This window comes from Helianthus annuus, chromosome 9, assembly GCF_002127325.2.
Source record: "Helianthus annuus cultivar XRQ/B chromosome 9, HanXRQr2.0-SUNRISE, whole genome shotgun sequence".
Classification (NCBI taxonomy): domain Eukaryota; kingdom Viridiplantae; phylum Streptophyta; class Magnoliopsida; order Asterales; family Asteraceae; genus Helianthus; species Helianthus annuus.
Window position 1 is genome coordinate 149,647,871 of NC_035441.2, and position 20,779 is coordinate 149,668,649.

At 44.7% G+C, this 20,779-nt stretch overlaps 1 protein-coding gene and 1 long non-coding RNA gene across 3 annotated transcripts; one reads left to right on the plus strand and one right to left on the minus strand.

Annotated features, from left to right (window-relative positions):
- Window positions 1-955: 955 nt before the first annotated feature.
- Window positions 956-4,488, minus strand: LOC110868025 (B3 domain-containing protein Os01g0234100). Of its 2 annotated transcripts, XM_022117105.2 has the most exons (7): window positions 4,206-4,488; window positions 4,037-4,126; window positions 3,349-3,380; window positions 3,122-3,278; window positions 2,837-3,043; window positions 2,583-2,673; window positions 956-1,816 (listed from the first exon to the last, which is right to left on the minus strand). In XM_022117105.2, the coding sequence occupies exons 1-7, from the start codon at window positions 4,368-4,370 to the stop codon at window positions 1,095-1,097; spliced, it is 1,464 nt and encodes a 487-aa protein (XP_021972797.1). In that variant the 5' UTR covers window positions 4,371-4,488; the 3' UTR covers window positions 956-1,094. The 2 variants fall into 2 exon arrangements, with proteins under 2 accessions (XP_021972797.1, XP_035833591.1); XM_035977698.1 differs by lacking the exon at window positions 3,349-3,380 and having other exon boundaries at window positions 4,206-4,463.
- A 15,712-nt stretch (window positions 4,489-20,200) lies between these two features.
- On the plus strand, window positions 20,201-20,779 carry LOC110866305. The gene is made up of 2 exons (XR_002551314.2): window positions 20,201-20,537; window positions 20,634-20,779. It is a non-coding gene; the product is annotated as an uncharacterized LOC110866305 (long non-coding RNA).

Genomic DNA, 20,779 nt, shown 5'->3' on the forward strand with positions numbered 1-20,779 from the left:
GTATTTATTAAAATTTAAACGAACATAAACAATCGTAAATAAACGAACGTTCACGAACATAAACGAACGAACATAAAGGAATGTTCACGAACATAAATGAACGAACACAAGGTGTGTTCATGTTCGTTCGTTTATTAAATAAACGAACATAAACGAACCTCCCGCCAAACAAGTTCATGAACGTTCGGTTCGCTTACAGGCCTACTTACAGGATTTGAACCCTCCACCTCCAAGATAGAGGGGAGACACCTTAGCACAATGTCCGTACGAGATGAGATGAAATGCTTTGGTTGAACTTGTATGTCTCATTTTGTTCAACAGATGCATCTCAACCGGATCATACCTGAAAATAGGGCTGTAAACGAGCCGAGTCGAGCCGAGCTAGACCTAGCTCGAGCTCGGCTCGAACTCGATTCGAGCTGGCTCGGTTCGAGCTCGAATTTCAAATCGAGCTGAGATTTGAGGCTCGAGCTCGACTCGATAAGAGTTCGAGCTAGCTCGGCTCGATCTAGCTCGAACTAACAAAAAACCGCACAATTTTCAACTTAAAAAGCCCTTAAAAATGAATTTCTTCATAGACTAAGGGCCATAATTGCCATTTAATTTAACCATATGGCTAAATATGCAAGTATAAATAGTTAATTCATTGTATACATTGTCTTTACCTTCTTTTATAGGGGAAATACTCCCTTAGTTTTTGTTTTCTAAGCGATGTGGGACAAAAAAATGAAGGATGTAAACCTTATCGAGCCAGCTCGCGAGCTCGCGAGCCGAGCCAGACCAAGCTCGAGCTCGGCTCGTTTACAAACCGAGCCGAGCCGAGCTGGCTCGTAAAAAAACGAGCCAATTTCGAGCCGAGCTTTCTTCGAGCTTTTTTCGAGCGAGTTTCGAGCGAGCTGCGAGCCACGAGTTTTTTAAACACCCCTACCTGAAAACCGCATAACCAATATCCAAAAAAACAACTAATCCAAAATCCAATTAAATGACCCGAACAACACACCCCGAGATAGACCAAATGTCTGGTTATTGTTACAAAAGTTTAAGACCTACATGATTCACACAACACCAACATATTTACATGACCACCATAGCTTCTACCATGGTGCATCAACCTTTTTCTGAAACTCAATCTCATACCTCTCAGCTTTCTCTTTCAAACCATCCACAACCCCGTTAATTTTTTTATTACTTTCATATAATTTCACCAGCTTTGCCAACAAAACCTTAATCTCATTTGCGTTCCGGCTTCGTTCCTCTTTCGCCTCCACATATCTTTTTGCATCTTCAGATTCAAATGCAAGGTTTGCGAGTACTCGTATCCTATCACGTAAAAATCCAACTTTCATTCCTATGAGTTCAAAAGATTTCAAGGAACTATCCCATACATCGAATTCTTCCTTCCTTGTGGTGAGCTTGCAGTTTCTTATCATATTTGCAATGTTTACGGTTTCACCAATCACACCCGCCACTAACTTGTAGAACAGGCCTTCACGAACACCGGCGTGAAGGATTTCATTTCTTCCAATGCAGAGCTTGAAGTAATTTATACGGATTTCTTCGGAAAGCTCTGAGTCAATGCATTGTTTGTCGACCATGATGTGAAAGTCTTTGAAGGTTTTGAGTTCTTTTAGTGAAAGATTTGGTTTAGGGGAACCTTCTTGAACTTGTGAGTCAGCTGCGGAATGGTCCATATTGTGGCTGACGGGCTGAGTAGGTGGTTTAGATCTTTTGTGCTGCTTTTTAACCTTGGTTAAGGGAAGAGAACTCGGACTTGAACACTTTCTTCCTTTTGATTTAGTATACCTGTTAATCGTGGCTGTGTAGACACTAGGTGAATTAATAAAAAAGTATCAAAGATACATGCAATTCGAAGTGTGAAGAAATGGGTGGGTTGGGTAACGGGTCAAAAGAGATGCGGATCAGATGAGTAATTATATGGTACGTGAGAGGTCGGGTTGACCCTAAAACACCTGTTGTCCGACCCTTAAAAAATCTTCAAATAATTAAGTGTCGAAAATTTAAAAATTATATTGTTTCGATTCTAGTAAACTAATTTTTCAAGAATTCATCTCTTTTGACATAGTTTTTGCTATGTTTTTTTTTTTTTTAACTTAACTCATCGTTTGACCCGTGAAACAACAAACATCATCATCATCATCATACTCAGTAAATCCCACCAATAGCAAAGCTAAGGTAGGTTCTGAGGAGGGTAAGACGTAGACAACCTTACCTCTACCCTGTAGGAATAGAGAGGCTGCCTCCGGTGAGACCCCCCCCCCCCCCCCGGCTTGATAGTAGTTTTGCATCAAGCGTTGGACATAAGACACATAACACTCAGCAATTGGGACAAAAGGCGATTAATGCATGTACCCCTTTGTCTTTTGGCTATCAACGCCACCACATGATGCATGATTAACCGTCCCTCGCTTTTTAACGTTATTTTCACGAAATTAGTAAAATAACGTTAAAACTAGTGCATTTTCTGTACCCCGTGAAACAACAAACATAACCCAAATTGATCCAATCACAAGCAATGGATAAAAAATGACACCTTTAGTTGCATTGATGATCTTTTAACAAACCTGTAGTCATGTGTTCTTCATGTGCATTGTGGGTTATATCACTAACAGCACCATCGACTTCTTTTAAATCATTTGCCCTTACAATGTAAACCTACATATTGAAAACCAAGATTATATGTATAAACATTCAAATTATATTTACCTGGCGTCAAACAAGAATAAAGAATGCATCGTGTGTTCATCGTATAATCTATAAACAAAACCACACACTGCATTAAGAAGAAAACACACAAATAAAGAAACAAGGTTACGACCTTAAATTTGCAGGATTCAACTAACTGGAAGATCAAAACATCCCCTTCACGCAACTTATGTCTAACTGCAAACTCTCTCCAACCTGCACTAAGCCCATACCTATATGCAATGAGCTTGCAATTTGACTGCTCCCCATTTTCATCTTCGATTACCATCAAAGAGTCTTGCTTCGGTAAAAACGATCTGCCAAAACGAAATGGAAGGCCCTGCAACCGGTGGTGTAAGTTGGCACATTTTAGCACATGAAATCAATCTACATAAAAAATATAAATTTAGTGAATTACCATCCAAAAACAACGAGTAACATGTGATCCAAGCATTGTTTTTATAAAGGTAGGGTGCTCATTTCCAAGGGTTGATTGAACCTCCCTTGCTCGAATCATAGCTTGTGAGATTTTGACCGGAGCCTTACAGCCTTTCGTTGCATTTTCCTTTCCCAAACTGCATTTAAAATTAAACAAATATATATTTGATCAAATAAAGAGATGAAAAATTTGAAGTCAAAACTGACCGCAAACGCCTTCTTGAAGGATCATGTACCGCCTGCACATCCGAAAAGTAATATGTAATTTTCGTGTTATGATGACTGAAATTGCTTATGAATTATGATCATTACATTTTGGTTTTTCATTCACTATTATTTCATTATTTTTTATAAAAACTAAGGGGCTGTTTGGCAACTTCTGAATGGTTAAGTGCTGAACCAGTAAGAGATCTGAACCATTAAGTGCTGAACCAGCAAGAGGTCTGAACCATTAAGAGCCAGTATAATGCTTAATCCTTCAGAGACAAATGTCTGACCAATTCAGATTAGAGGTCTTAACCATTCAGACTCTGTATAATACTTAACCATTCAGAGGCAAATGTATGAACCATTCAGACATCTGCTCACAAAACAAACAGTCTGAACCATTAAGTGTTGAATGGTCTGAACCATTAAGAAAGAGCCGCATTAAGAGGTAAACAAACAGCCCCTAAACCACTTTAGTTAACAAGATATGGTTTATTTTTCGTATATGTAGCTAGATAATGGCAAAAAAGCTAGATACTTACATTCTTCAAAACTACCATTACCAACAACCTAATTATGTTGTTTAAGTTCTCAAATTACTGAATTAGGTAACTCTTCACCAACATTATAACAGATAAAACGCATATAAAAACCAACATTTTAAGAAAACGAAACTCAAACTAGAGACCTTATCTTTTGAAGACGAACGTTTCTTCTCCACATAGATTGAAGAAAACTCGAGTTTCTCAGGCTTCAGCCGTTTGCGTTTGCGTATACCCTGTGAAAAACCCACCAGATCTAACCATCAGTGAACCAAACATTGCAAGAAAAATAAGAAAATTTGGAGAGAATGAGACCGAAAGTTCAGATGAAGGTGTTAACGGAGCAAGAGGAGATGTTTTTGAGGGTGGAAGCTGAGCGATAGTGACAAAGGGTTCCGGTAAATTGGGGGGTTTCCATTCAACAATAGCTAGTTGAAGATCAGGAGTTGGTTCAGTGTTGTTCATCGGGGATGCTGCCATGGCTCAAAGGGGAGATTGGGGACAGACAAACGTATTCTAGGTGAAGAACACACATTGAAGCTTGTACACTTGTTCTTCAACATCATGGTGACCTACTTTTGACTGTACGGAAAGTAAAAAAGAAATGAATTCCTCCATCCATTTGGTACTATTTTCATTAGATTTTTTTTTTTAAAGAAGTGAATTATTCACGAATATTGAGAGATCTAGGATACGTTGTTTTAATTGGATCTAGTATACGTTGTTTTAATCGGGTCCGCGCTATAGAGCCCCCTCGCACAATAGATCCCCAATTTAAACCCCTCAATGAGAAACCCCTATCACCCAAACTCGAACTTGAGATCTGGAGGGGAAAACTCACCTGGACCCACCATAAGTGAAACTTAAATACCTGTGGCCACCACGAGCACTCATGATGGTTATTTTCATTAGGTATATAGAAAATATAAAAATAAATGGTTAAATTCTACCTAATATTATATTTACCGGAAAATAACCAAAATAAACATTGACTAATCCAACCTTTTTTTTACATTGATTAGTCCGTTTGCTCCATCCTTTTTTTTACATTGATTAGTCCATTTACTTTTTACATTGAAATGACCAAGATCAAGAATCGAAAAGTAATCGAATAACCAATGATCTCTTTGCCTAGTGATAAAGGGGAGATGGGAAGCTCTGTTTCTCTTGAAGGTGTGAGTTCAAATTCAGACAATTGGGAATTTAATACTAATTTGGTGATACTAACATACTAACTACTAACTCGGTTAGCGACATCCTAACCGTACGCCGTTAAAAAAAAAGTAACCGAATTAACCAATCCGACTTTTTTGGTAAACAAAAACGTCAATCAATTACAAGTCTCAAACATTCACCCCATAACCGGCCCAAATTATCCTCACCCATAAGTAAAAACACATTTCTTTGTAGGGTTATGTCGACACTATGATGTACCAATATTCATGCTTTAGTTAAGCCACTACTTGCCCATGCTTTGTAACACAAGCATGGATTGTGTATAAAAAGGAGTAACAGAGTATCAACTTAGTCAACCCTCAACATTAATAAGGGTCGATCGGATTTTTTAGGGTTGATCTATACAACTGGCCGTAGCAAAATTTTTACGGGCGTGCAAGAATGTAGCAAATGGAAATTGATTCAATTTGTTAACCAGGGCCGGCCCGAAGGGTGTGCGAGATGGGCGACGACTTAGGGCCCAAACCCATCGGGGGACCAATTTTTTTGTTTTTGTATTAGTTTTAACTGTAATGTTAGAATATATACGTAATGAATCGGAAAAATACCATCTTGAACTTGGTTTGATAGTTTGAAAGTCACTTTAATAAGAAGAAGACATGGGTCCTAACCTCGACGTCCTCAGTTTTTGAAGGGGTATGGTCCCAAAAAGTCGCGCAAACCTCCGCCCAGGTTGCGCGCGGAACCATACTCCTTATTTCAGAAAACTTATTAACAGTATCCACGCGCGACTTACACGCGTTGTAGTTTGTCCCGCGCGAGGCAAGGCTCACAAGAGGCCCAGATATCAGCACTTAGCATAAAACAATGGAACAAATGAGCATGCTAACCCCTCGCGGGTTAGTTTGTTGTCCAACAAGAGCCACTCAGTAGGGAAGCGCACGGCTACCTACAGTGGTACATAAGGTACAAGTGGCAGTAAAAGGAGCCAATGAGCGTCTAGCAGGCTCTGGTCAATCGTGCGCCACGATCGCCTGACGAGAAGTACACAAGGACGCCTACGTGGCACCAATCAGAGGACGGGGACAACTGTCCCACGATCTCCACTTGTCTGCTGATGACAGAAGGACAACAAGGCCGACAACAATGACACGTGGCTCCAATCAAGGTGCGCCAGCACCGACGAGCGTCTAGAAGCCACTAAGCGGTCAACGCTAATGAGACAAAGAGCATATCCGTTTTGTTGTCCGCTTCTGGCCCAAGGCCCATCAGCCCATAACCCCTTACACCTCTCCGGCTATAAATAGAGACCTCATCCCACAGGTTAAACATTCTATTCCCTCAGCTCTCACTCTTTACACTTAATTACTCTCAAAGCAGTCGCTTATTCTCACGCCGGAGCCTGGTTAAGAGGGAAACCCCCACATTCCCCTCTTAACGAGTAACGGTGTTCTGTTTTGCAGGATTGATACCAAGTCGGAGCTCAAATATCCTTAAGAAGATTAACCATCATGAAAGGAACATAAACCAATCTAATTAACTCCCTAATTAGATCACTGTTTCTTCATTGGCGCCCACCGATTTTTTTCTATAACCACCCTCATCTTCTTTATTTGAGCCTTTGACATCTTTTTCTTCCTTCGACTATGACTGGTCAAGGAATCATCCCAGAGTTTGGTTTCGGAACCAACTCTAACACGGCGTTGGGTGAAGGAATCCAAAACTTCCAAGCCCAACAAATCGAAGAAATCGGCGAAGTTGAAATCAACAATACTGGGGGTCCGCGCGGGAGCTTCACCCGCATCACCCAAGTGGTCACCCCAGGGAACAACGGAGAAGGACCCTCGAACACAGCGCCACCTCAAAATGTATCTGCATTACTTGGCTTACCAGAAGGCGAAACCCCAGCCTCGTGGTATGCCAAGAACATCGCCACCATCAATGCAGCATACCAATCGCTCATCGCGCAGCAAGCAGTTTTGACGGCAGAACCGTCCTTGGTCACCCCTCAGAGTCAGGGGGTGCGCCAAATGCCCCCGCCAGCCAACCTACAAGGCAGAATCAACAGGCCTCCCCCTACAAGACGTTTAAGCGTACAAGACACGCGCGATACAAGAGGGGAAACGGATAGTTACTACGACTATCCGTCGAACCTTCAGCGAGGCCATGTTCACAGCCGGCTCACGCCGCGCAACATGAACAACGAATGGGAAGAAACGGACCCGTATGATCCCACATGGGAAGGTGACGAGGAATCGTCAGTCTTTAATCGTTTACCAAAAAATCATGAGTACTACAAGCCAAGACAACACATTGGCTACACAGAAGAAGCTGAAAGAGATTTCCGCCTGGCATACAGACCAGCGGAAGCTGCGGAACACTCCAAGTTTATCCCGAAAATTGCACTCGCGCCGCTTTCACGAGAGAAGCTACCCCCAACTGTTGGGAAATTCAATGGGTTGATTGACCCAGACGATCACGTCAGAACATTCACGAGTGTGGGCTGCATGGGAGGGTGGAACATGCCCATGTGGTGCCACCTGTTCATTCAAACTCTTACCGGAGTGGCTCGCGCCTGGTTTGACAGCCTTCCGCCTGGGAAGATTAAATCATGGACAGATTTCAAGACGCAATTCTTAAGCTACTTTAGCCAACAACGTCGCTACCAACGTGACACAGCCGAAGTAGAAGATATTTGGCGAAGAGATGGTGAAGGTCTGGAGGACTTCATCACGCGTTTTAACAAAGAGTGTCTGGAAATAGGCGGCGTCAGTGAGCAACTCATGCGCTGTCACTTCAAAAAGGCTATACGCTGCGATAGTCTCATTAGAACCATCACAGGCAAAGATGGAATGCCAAAGGAGTGGGATAAACTAATGGAAGCCGCAAAAATCGTCGCGCAAACTGAGGAGTCCCTCGCTGGTGGAAAGGGCTACTACCCAGAAGATAGATTCTCAAGAGGAAGTACGCGCGATAACAACAACAAGCGTAACAAATATAAGAGTCATGACTGGAAGTCTGAGAGACCAAGAGGCCGTGACGACAGGCCGCGCTACAGAGAAGATGCGCGAGAAACGATTGACCGAATCGGTTACAAGAAGGCGGTCAGAGACGACAATCGTGACAAAAACTGGACTCCGCTCACAAAAACTCCAAAGGAGGTATTGATGACGGAGAATGTCGATTTCAAGGCGCCCAGACCAATGACAAACAAGAAAGGGCAAGACCCCAACTTGTACTGCGATTTTCACAAAGATTCAGGGCACCTGACCGACGACTGTTATAGCTTGCGCCAAGAAATCGAGAGAGCGCTCAAAAGCGGTAAGCTAAGCCATTTAGTGAAGAATGTACGCAAGGAAACCCGTCAACTCCAGCGCCACGATGAAGGGAACCACAAAAAGGTCCGACGACTAGAGACTCACATGGTCAACGGACCCAGGTATAGCGCGAAAGAGAAAAGCAAACGCCCTTATGAACCTTCTTGGCAAGAGCAGCAAGTTATATTTCCGGTAGTGCGTGGCGGACCTCGCGCCACACGTCCCGTGGTCATTACCGGCATAATCGGGCATTATGAAACTGACTACATATTCATAGACCCGGGAAGTACTGCCGACATCATTTACGAACATTGTTTCAATCAGTTGGATGAAGAGGATAAAGCGCGACTCGAACCAGTCGATTACCCTTTGTCTGGATTTTGCAACGAGATGGTTTTTCCTCTCGGACAGATCAGTTTCCCCGTCACGCTTTCTGACGGGAAACACTCAAGAACAACAAATGTGAACTTCATGGTAATGCCAGTAAAATCGAGGCATGATGTACTTATTGGGAGGGAAACGCAAGGCGAGCTAAACATGGTGACTTCAACGCCTCATTCTGCGATAGGTTTCCCAACCAAGACAGGAGTAGCAATCATATATGCCAAGAAAGAAGTAATGTCAACTGAAGAGCTGCGCCCAACAAAGGCGGCGAAGGTCTCCACGACCGAGCCAGAGAAATGGGTTTTAAACCGAAAATACCCCGAGCAGACTGTGACAATTGGCCACGCCATTTCATCAGAAATCAGGACACGTCTAAAGCAACTGCTGTTTCGAAACATGGATATATTTGCCTGGACACCGGCAGACATGACCGGTGTCCCGCGCAACATCACCGAGCATTGCTTAAACACGTACCCATCTGTCGAGCCAAAGGTCCAAAGAAGGCGCAGCCTAGGGGCAGACAAGACAAAAGCAATGAACGAGCAGGTATGTGAGCTGCTCAAAGCCGGAATCCTGCGAGAGGTAAGATATCAGAGTTGGGTGGCGAACCCCGTGATGGTCGAAAAATCAAATGGCGGATGGCGCATGTGCGTAGACTACACTGATCTCAACAAGGCGTGCCCAAAGGATTGCTATTCCTTGCCTGAGATCGATAAACAAATAGATTCTCTCGCGCCATACCGATGGAAGTGCTTTTTGGATTGCTACAAAGGATACCATCAAGTGCAGATGAAGCTAGAAGATGAAGACAAGACAGCGTTCAGAACGGATCTTGGAATCTTCTGCTACACAAAGATGCCTTTTGGCCTGAAGAATGCAGGCGCGACATATCAACGCTTGATGGACAAGACCTTCGCAGGTGACATCGGAAAGCATATTGAGGTTTATATCGATGATCTAGTGGTTAAAAGTCCTGAGGAGGACCAAATGTTGAAAGACATCGAGAAAACGTTCAACTCATTGCGCAGCGTAAATATGAAGCTAAATCCAGCCAAGTGTTCCTTTGGCATGGAAGAAGGGAAGTTTCTAGGCTTCATTGTCACAAACGGCGGTTTCAAGGTGAACCCAGAGAAAGTACAAGCTATAGAACGAATGCCCTCACCGAGAAACATCAAGGAAATGCAACGACTAGCCGGCCGGCTGGCCGCGCTTAATCGTTTTCTCTCCAATCACGCCGCAAAGTCGTATCCCTTCATTAGCACGTTGCGCAATTGTGTGAAGAAGCAAGAGTTCAAATGGACCCCGGAAGCCGAAACAGCTTTTCAACAAATGAAAGCGTGTCTGATCGAACTCCCTACCCTGACTGCACCATTTGAGAAGGAGCCCCTCGTACTGTACTTGTCCTCCTCGGATAAGGCAGTAGGGTCAGTATTATTGGTCGACAGAAACGGGGTACAAACCCCGATCTACTATGTCAGCAGGGTACTCACTGACCCAGAAACAAGATATTCCACAATGGAAAAGCTGGTTCTTGCGCTACTACACGCCTCCCGAAGGCTGCGCCGATACTTCACAGGCCATGTGATAACTGTCCTTACAAATTTCCACATTGGCACTATACTACAGAAGCCTGAGACATCAGGCAGGTTGGCAAAATGGGCCATTGAACTGGGCGGCCATAACATCTTGTACAGGCCGCGCCCGACCATTAAGGGGCAGGTCCTCGCCGACTTCATCACAGAAGTGCCGGCCGATAAAATCAAGGAGTGCGAGCTGATAGAGACTCCCGAGAAAGATACAACAGATGAAACTTGGATGCTTTACACCGACGGGGCATCAAATGAAGATGGCGCGGGAGCAGGATTGCGCCTGGTGAGCCCAGAGAATCACGAGTTTACTTACGCCATTAAGTTGGACTTCAAAAACACCAACAACGAGGCTGAGTACGAAGCATTTCTGCAAGGCTTACGCCTCGCCATCAAAATGGGAGCCAAAAGCTTGCGCGCACATGTTGACTCACTCCTAATAGCCAGTCAAGTGAATGGCATATACGACGCGAAGGGAGAAGTCATGGCTTTGTATCTGGAACAGGCGAAAGAATTGCTCCAACAATTCAAATCCCACAAAGTTATACACATCAATCGCTCCGAAAACAAGCCAGCTGATGCCTTGAGCAAGCTTGCCTCGACCTCCTTTCAACATCTTGCCAAAGATGTAAGGATAGAGGTACTCAAGAATCCATCGGTATTACTGCGACAAGTGAACGTGATCGAAATGGGCCAATCTTCATGGATGACCCCGATAATCCAGTACTTGCAAGAGGGAGTGCTCCCTGAAAACAAAGCAGAAGCGAGGAAGATCCAAAACAAAGCCCTACAATACGAGATGAACGGTGGTATTTTGTACCGAAAATCCTTCCTAGGGCCACTACTACGCTGTGTGGACCCTCAGGATGCGAATTACCTGATAAAGGAGATCCACGAGGGGATCTGCGGCATTCACTCCGGACCACGGATGGTTGTCGCGAAGATCATGAGCGCCGGTTACTACTGGCCTGGTATGCATGTCGACGCAATGAAGGAGATCCGCAAATGTGACTCTTGCCAGAGGCACTCTCCAAAAACATTGCGCCCTAAAAATGATCTTATTCCTGTATCCACCGCATGGCCCTTTCAGCAATGGGGAATTGACATGGTGGGACCCTTCCCGGATGCTCCCGGCGCCGTAAAGTTTATCATAGTGGCTGTCGACTACTTCACCAAGTGGGTAGAGGCCAAAGCCCTTGCATCCACCACAGCTATGATTGTGCGCAAGTTCATCTGGGAGCACATCATATGCAAATTTGGTCTTCCGCTCAAGATCGTAACTGACAATGGCACCAACTTCGCATCAGACGATCTCAAGAAGTGGATGAAGGAGATGAACATTGAACACACTTTCACATCCGTTGCGCACCCCCAAGGCAACGGACAAGTAGAAAGCGTGAACAAATGCATCGTCGAGGGAATAAAGGCCAGATTGGGAACAAGGCGACGAGGATGGGTTGATGAGCTCCCAAGCATTTTATGGGCTCACCGAACCATGCCAAAGACGAGTACCGGCGAAACCCCCTTTAGCTTGGTATATGGCTCAGAGGCGGTTATCCCGGCGGAGATTGGCCTACCCTCACCACGTATGACAGCGGTCAACTCAGTTGACAATGAAGCAGAAAGGCGCCTGGACTTGGACCTGTTAGAAGAAAGGCGCGAACTCGCGCGAATCAAAGAGGCCAAGTACAAAACCCAGCTGGAAAGGTACTACAACACAAGGGTCCGCGTTTGTACCTTCACCCCAGGGGAATACGTCTTTCGCGACAATGAAGCGTCAAATGCGGAACGTCCAGGAAAGTTGGCACCTAAATGGGAAGGCCCATATCTGATACATGAGGTCTTGGGCAAAGGGGCCTACAAATTACGCACCCTAGATGGCCACATCTTACCAAGGACATGGAATGCGCAACAACTGCGCAAATGTTATATGTAATCTATTCCGGCCTTGCGCCCCAGTTTAATTCCCTACGTCGGCTATAAGCCACTAGCAATTATGTACGAAGGCCTACGCGCCCACTTTTGACTTAATGAACGCATACGACATGTTTTTCTATTACATTTTTTCGTTACAAATGCATGCTAAACTTTTGATTAGCGCGAAAACACTCCAGTATCTCAGAGTTTGTTCAAATCGCCTCCAAGGTCCTCCGCAAACAAAGCGCGAGACCGGGCGGTAACCTTTTATATAAAGGACACTTCCATTTATTCGAGCTAATTTAACCTAAGGTTTATAAGCAATGCAATAATTGCAACGGAAAAAACGAAAATCTTTCATATCATTTAAAACTTGCGCAACAGCGCAGCATTGTACATTCAACTACCAAAAGAAAATTACAAGGGCATAAAAACCTATCAACAGCCTACCCTATTCAACATGACGGTCACCATCATCATCGCCGTCATCATCGCCATCATCATCATTGCCATCATCATCGCCATCGCCACCATCATCACCAGCTGGCTCTTCATCGGATAACTCGACAGTAACTGGTGGATCGAGGACCGCTTTAAGGCGCTGGCACCAGTCGTCTTTCTTCAAGGATTCCACAACCAGATCCATGATAGGCAAGGAAAGGTTGTCATACGAATCTTCAGCTTGTGCAAGCGCATCATCAGCACGATCAGTCACCGAGCAATGACTTACATCAAATTCTTGCCCTAGTATCTGCTCAACGTGACTGGCACATTCTAAGTAACCACCTCGGTGACCCACCGCACGCGCCGCATCCGTAAGACCAGCAACGGCGCGATCTAGCTCACCAGCATTCAAAATGGAGTTGGCAACCTTCAACAAAAGAAAAGCGTTAAAGATAACCCTTAACAAGATAGAAGCATAAAAAGTACTCACCAGCACTACTCCACGAGTGCGCATCCATTCAGCTTCTGAAACAAGCGTATCGACGATGCCTTGAGCCTCGGAGTAGTTGGTTTGGGCCACATTCAGCGCAGCAGTGCTAACAGCACGCGCCTCATCAGCTGTGGCAGCCTTAACCCTCTCAGCTTCCAGGTCGATCTCCAACGACTCGCATCTGTCAATTTGCTCGTTTAAGCGACGTTTGAGCTCCGCAATCTCAGCGTCCTTGGCGTGGAGATCTCTGTCCTTGCTGGACAGCTGTAGTTTGGCCTCAGACAATTCAACCTGAAGGCCGACAAAACAACTTAGGCCGATTTGTTAACAACACAGCAAGAATAAAGGAAAACAAATAAACTAACCTCCACCTGCTGTTTGGCAGCCTTCTCTCCCTGCGCCTCCTCTACCTTCGAGGTCAAGTCAGCAACTTTAGCCTCAAGATCAACTATCTTCTGTCGAGCCGCATAGGCGCGCTCGTTGCCTTGGGCACAAATACGTTTAAACTCGGCCTTCTCCTTGGCCAGTTGCTCCTCAACATTGTGGAGTTTCTTTTGCAAGCCCTCACGGCCCCATGCTTCAGCCTTCTTATCAGCTTCAAATTTGGCTCTCTCCTCACCAAGAGCAGCCTTAGACTTTTCAAACTCAGCTATTCGTTTTAACGAGCGCTCACGATAAGCCTCCCAGTCGGCGCGCTCTCTAACCATTGTTCGCCATTCACGAACTATCTGGTGATTGGCAGCACGAGCGTTGGCCTCTCCAAGTATAAAGGTGCGGTATAACATTTCGTGGGGTTTCGCCCTTTGCCGGTTAACTTCTGCAGGGGTAAACGAATTCAAGAACCACTCGCGGCAAGGGGCAAATTCATGAAATGTATCTTTCTGCTTTAAGCTCCAAGGGGCTTGGTGAGGAGCATCGCCGCGTTCTTCTTCATTATAAGTTTTATAATAGATATCGCCGACGGTATCCTTCGCCCCGATCATGTTCGGGTTAAAACCCCCTGCACCACCAGAGCTCGCGCTGCTTGAAGCATGTCGACCCGCACCCTTAGAAGTAATGACAGGAGCGGAGTGGGTAGGGTTTGTAACCTCAGGCCCTTGAACATTAACAGGCTGCTCCATAGCCTTCTTTTTTTCTAACTCCTCCAGGGCCCTCTTCTTCGCCGCTTCGGCCACCCTCTCCTCCTCCGCCTTCCTTTTCCTCTCCTCCTCTCTCTTTTTCTCCTCCTCCTCCTCCTTCCTCTTCCTCTCTTCTTCATCCTTCCTCTTCTTCTCGGCAACCCTCTTCTTCTCTTCCTCCCTCTTCCGACCCTCCTCCACCTTTCGCTGCGCCTCAGCAGCCTTCGCGGCATCCTGAGCAGCAGTGTCAGTGGACTTGATGGTAATCTTGGGCCTCTTCGCCGCAGCCTCACTGAACGTGACACCCTTCTCAGGGGTCTTCTTCTTGACTTCTGAAAAAATAAAGCAAGTGCATTTAAGCAAAGAGAAGTATTAAGAAGAGAAGCGAAGAACATACCAGGAGAAAATTTGTATAATGAGCGCAGCTTGCTCGTTTTCCCAACCGCGGGAATCACAACAGATGTAGGGGCGGAAGCCACACCAGTCGTGGCTTCGCTCCTACCCCTCTTCCGCCCAATAAGCTGGGCACCAGCATCTTCTTCTTTAGCTTCGTCATCTTCAGGAAAAGATGGAGTCGCGCCAGCTTCAGGGTTACGAGAACCCGCGCTCCCAGAGCTTTTCGACCCACCAGCACCAGTTTTTCCCTTAGCTACACGTGACAAGCCTTCAAATGAGTCACTGATGATCACATAATCATCTAAGTCACGTTGACGAAGGCGAAGAGTACCTTTGACAGCAGCAGTTGTCGCGCGACTAGGGCCAGTGCCCTTGCTGGTCACTTCAGGCTCCACCTTCTTCTTCTTCTTCACAGGTTTCTTTTTCTTCTCCTCAGGGTCAATCCCCAGGTCGCGCAACACACCTGCAAAGATTTTAGACCAGGAACTTAGCTCGCCGCTGGAAGAACCTACTGACTCCTCGCTGGAAAGATAGAGAGTCTCTTTCCCAGCGAAAGTCACAGAGCGCAAAGGACGAGGTTTAGGGTATTGCGCACCTTCAGTAGTGGTTGGCGGCGAAGCAAAGGCATCAGCAGCTGGGAACATGAAGTTGCCTCTAATCTGGTCATACCAGCTTTCCTCATCATCGCGCAACGGGCGAACGCCCATGGAGCCACCAAATGTCGAGAAGGCAGCTTGATAGAGTTGCGCTTCTACACATGGAAGTAAGTAAGTAACAATTAAAGCAAACTTACTTGGAAAAAGAACAAAGAAATAACTAACCTTGATCGCCAAGCTTCAACACCGGAACCTCCCTGCTGCTAGGTGACCACTGGTCACTCATCTTCGCTGCGACCAAAACGTTTTCCCCAAATACCCGATTCGGGGTTGGGGTTAGCTGCTGGTACCACAGGGCGTTTTTGGGAATCGGTAGGTCTTCCTTCGGTATTGCCTCGGTCCAGTCCCTAAAGGGCATAACAATCGGCAAAACCTCCTCCCGGATAAAGAAGAACTTAGGTTTCCAGTCCTGGAAACTCTTCGGTGGGTTTAACAAGATCTTCTTAGCCGCACCACGGCTCGCAAAGGAGAAGAAGCCCATCGTCCTTTGCAACTGATAAAAGGCCCGAAATTTATCCACCGACGGCTCAATGCCATGAGAATGGCACAGAAACTCGAAGTGTCGTATCCTAACCATGCCCGGTGGGCTCATCTGCGATAGATGGAAGTTGTAGTGATGGAGGATATTGCCCAAGAAGTTGGTCGCCGGCAGCCGGAAATTGCCCTGAAGAAAGAAGTCTTCATATAAAGTAATATATCCGGGTGGTGCATCAGCCGCGGTTTGGCCCTGAGCCGGATACCGGGCATCCCACTCCGACGGGAATCGAAGGCTTCGAACAATTTGTTCAAAAAGCCCTAGATCCCATCTGAGGACAGGAACTGGTCCTTCCTCAGTAACAGCAACTTCTTGGTGTTCTTCGCTCATATCTGAAAATTATGGAAAAAATTTTGAAGATTTGAAGAAATCTTGAAGATATGAAGAACAGGTTTGAAGATTCAAAGAGAAGTTGAGAAGAAAATAGAGAAGAAACGAAAAGAAGTGAAGAGTCTCTCACCTCTCTTCGGATATATATACCCATCGCATTTAATGCGATGGGTAACCGTGCCGCGTTCGCCGCTAGGCTAACCAACGAGGGGCTGCCACGTCAAGCGGGAAACCAGGGGTGACGGTTACCACGCGCGCGTGGGCCTCACTCTCCTGACACGAAGTGCAACCGCCGCAGACGACATGATGACACTCGTGCCAGAGGTCAACTCAAACGTCGCACTCAACGACTTACCCCACCAACTTGTCAGAAGTTCAAATTTCGAAGTTTCCCGCCATAAAAACAAGTAACTTCATGCAAAAGTTACATGAGCTGCGCCAGCTACATGTCACCTCCAATAAACCCGCGCGCCTGATCAGACAAACGGCAATCCCTAAAGACCTGCATTGGTACTTGCGCAATTGAAAACAACATTTTCCACATGCGCCACACCAATCAGGATCAAAAGAACATTTCCCCTATTACACTTATTTCTCCTAATTTTATTAAGTCCAAAGCTCCAACCACTAGCGTTGCGCATGGTGCAGCACTGGACTGGGGGGACTTGAAGGGGTATGGTCCCAAAAAGTCGCGCAAACCTCCGCCCAGGTTGCGCGCGGAACCATACTCCTTATTTCAGAAAACTTATTAACAGTATCCACGCGCGACTTACACGCGTTGTAGTTTGTCCCGCGCGAGGCAAGGCTCACAAGAGGCCCAGATATCAGCACTTAGCATAAAACAATGGAACAAATGAGCATGCTAACCCCTCGCGGGTTAGTTTGTTGTCCAACAAGAGCCACTCAGTAGGGAAGCGCACGGCTACCTACAGTGGTACATAAGGTACAAGTGGCAGTAAAAGGAGCCAATGAGCGTCTAGCAGGCTCTGGTCAATCGTGCGCCACGATCGCCTGACGAGAAGTACACAAGGACGCCTACGTGGCACCAATCAGAGGACGGGGACAACTGTCCCACGATCTCCACTTGTCTGCTGATGACAGAAGGACAACAAGGCCGACAACAATGACACGTGGCTCCAATCAAGGTGCGCCAGCACCGACGAGCGTCTAGAAGCCACTAAGCGGTCGACGCTAATGAGACAAAGAGCATATCCGTTTTGTTGTCCGCTTCTGGCCCAAGGCCCATCAGCCCATAACCCCTTACACCTCTCCGGCTATAAATAGAGACCTCATCCCACAGGTTAAACATTCTATTCCCTCAGCTCTCACTCTTTACACTTAATTACTCTCAAAGCAGTCGCTTATTCTCACGCCGGAGCCTGGTTAAGAGGGAAACCCCCACATTCCCCTCTTAACGAGTAACGGTGTTCTGTTTTGCAGGATTGATACCAAGTCGGAGCTCAAATATCCTTAAGAAGATTAACCATCATGAAAGGAACATAAACCAATCTAATTAACTCCCTAATTAGATCACTGTTTCTTCAGTTTTTTTTTTGTTTCTTATTTATTTATTAAATGCAAATGACGTTAATTGCCTAATTTTGTCAAGTCGCATTAAATAATTAGTGTTGATTCAAATGACATTAATTCATTTTCATATATTTAAATTTTTTTATATATAGTCTTTTTAAAAATTTATATTTAAGGGGCCCGTATTTTCTGTTCGCACAGGACCTAAAGATTTTCGAACATTTTCAGAGACGACCCTCTTGTTAACAATTTTCATTCGCCTATGGAAATCACATCTCATGTTATGTAGTTGTCCCTCTCACCTTCACCACATGGAAATCCATTCGGCTTATCTATGATTGGCCCATAAAATCACCTAAAACCAGTTTACCATTTATGATTTTCAGTCACGGGCTATTATAAATGGTTTTTGCTCGATGTCATTCCATAGATTAGTTCGGGTGAGGGGGCACATTACTCGGATGGAGGCGGGTAGTTGCTGGTTGGGTGGGTACTTGTGGGTACACCACCACAACCAGGCAAGTAAGAGGAGCAGGTTCCTTTTGCGAGTTCTTCGACCTAGGAGAGGAGGAGAGAAATTTTAAATAAAGTTGATAAATTTGAAAGGATGTGCCACAATTTTATTAGATAGTGGGTCGAGGATGCCCCTTCCATCCTGAGTAGATTTGGGCTGTAATGAGTTTAAATAAGGTGACATAATATTATTAGATGGTGGTTTAGGTAGTTGTGAGTTAACCTAAGAGTGCCCCTCCACCCTTCGGGGTGATTAATTTGTCCGTTATTTTTCTCCCTTAAAGGACCAACTAAGTAAATACAGATGACATGAGTCATGATATATTTTTCAAAGTTAGAATAGAGAGGAGACTGCTTGCCAAACAAGGTATATAAGTTGGTGTATATAAATACATATATGCTTGTATAGTACGTGCTTCTTAATTTGTTTAGAGAATCTATTGATGTGGTAAAGTTCCAGTTTAATTTCATTGAATATTTTGCCATTGTGGAAACTTGTTTTTCTATCTTTTAGAGTATCTTCAACGGCTTGGTCTGTTGGAGAGTCTGCTCCACAAACTAGAACACAAACAAACCACCTTGTTAGAGGAGGCGGTTTGCTTGAGCGGACGGGTAAGGTTTGGAATAAGTAGGGATCACCCACTCACAATACTTTTTTTTTGTTTTTAGTGTAAAAAGTGATGTGTGACGTGGAGGTTTGGAATTGTTTATTGTTGGAGGAAAAAGTAAGGTTTGGAATGGTGGTGGTTTAAATGATGTGCATGCTGACTAGGCTGGAGTTTAGACTTGGTTTATTGTTGTAGATGCTCTTATTGGTTGGCATTATTGTGTTTGATAGACAATTATTTTTATAATTTGTAACAGAGTGTTGGTTCATTAAGAAATCACAAGAGCGCAAGACGGAGGTAGTAGAAATGAGAATGTTACGGTGGATGTGTGGGCACACAAGGCTAGAACGGATAAGAAATGGGGATTTTAGGGAAATGTTAGGACTAGCTATTATTTCGGATAAGATAAAGGAGGGAAGATTGAAATGGTTTTGGACATGTGAAAAGGAGGAATTGACAGTGCCACTTAGATCGGTAGAAGACCTAACTTTGGAAGGGAGGAGGAGTCGAGGTAGGCCCAAGTCAACTTGGGATGAGCTGATTAGTAAAGATTTGCGAGAGTTACACCTCTCTGAGGACATGCTCCAAGATAAGCGTTTATGGAGACGTATGATTAAGGTTAAGAACTTTTAGGAGTAGATTCGATCTAAGCATTGGAGTAGTTGCTTAGCGTTTCTTTCTTTATGGTCTAGGCGGATTTTGCATTGATTGTTTTTTTTCTATTTTTTTTTTCATAAATGCTTAAGTGGGATCTTGTAATTTGAAATATTTGTTCTATTTCACTATGTTACATAGCCACCACTTCTTTGCTATTTAGTAGTACTCTGTTTATAGATTTGTTTGGTTTCTTGTTTTTCTACTATATGCCTCTGACATCGGAGATCTCTCTGGTAGCAGTTTCTCTATTCCTAGGGATAGAGGTAAGGTGTGCCTACATCTTGCCTTCCTAGACCCTACCGGTAGTTTTGCTATTTGTGAGATTTACTGGGTATTATTGATTGATTGTTGATCTCTCTATATTAAAATATAGAGTAAACTGCAATTTTACCCCCTGTGGTTTGGGGTGATTGGCACCCTTACCCCCTAACGAAATAATTGCAATTTTACCCCCAACGTTTGCTGTTATGTCGCAAGTGTACCCCCTACTGTCTAATTCTGTTTAAAGTCAACATAAGTTATTAAAGGTCAAAGGGTATAATAGTCTTTTCCACACTAGTTTTATATCTTACTCAACATAACAACCTAATATATCACACTGCCTGCAATCTTACCCCCACCCATCCCACCTTCATCTTCTTCCCCATTCTTAACACATCTTCAACTTTCAGATGATTTATGAGGTCCACCCCTAATCTTCTTCCTCCTTTCACCACTCACCACCGTCGTCAACACCTTCAACCCACCACCACCTCCATTATCACCTTCAACCCACCGCCTCCATCTCTATCGTAAGCTCACCACCACCACCGTCACATTTAAGAAAAAACAAAACAAAAAATAATTACCTACCCTGCCTTTTAATTGCGCCCAGATCATGTTGACCATTGTTGATGATCCCAGTTGACACTCTCATTGAGGAAAGGCTTATCGAGGAACCGATTAACGAGTATGTCCAGAGTTGTGATATTGTGGCCTTCAACAAGATCTGTAAGTTTTTTTAACAATGTTTTTGGGTTTTTATATTTTTTTTGGATTGATATGGTGTTTTGTCTGTTTTGCTAATAACCGGATTTGCGTTTGCAGAGTGCATCAATGGTGGACTGGATGCTACTGTGAAGCATGGCGGCTTATTTTTGTTTTATTGTGTTTCATCCTCTCAAGGAAAATTATCTATCAGACTTCTTGTTTCAGTTTTGAGTTTTGAATATTACTTTTTTATTGTTTATTTA

What these genes read in the sequence shown, in the direction of transcription:
- LOC110868025 (XM_022117105.2), bottom strand. Translation starts at nt 4,370, where the DNA reads ATGGCAGCATCCCCGATGAACAACACTGAACCAACTCCTGATCTTCAA. An exon ending in TTACTCGTTGTTTTTGGATG is followed by an intron (nt 3,044 to 3,121) that starts GTAATTCACTAA and finishes CACCGGTTGCAG; the next exon opens with GGCCTTCCATTTCGTTTTGG. An exon ending in TTGAATCCTGCAAATTTAAG is followed by an intron (nt 2,674 to 2,836) that starts GTCGTAACCTTG and finishes TTCAATATGTAG; the next exon opens with GTTTACATTGTAAGGGCAAA.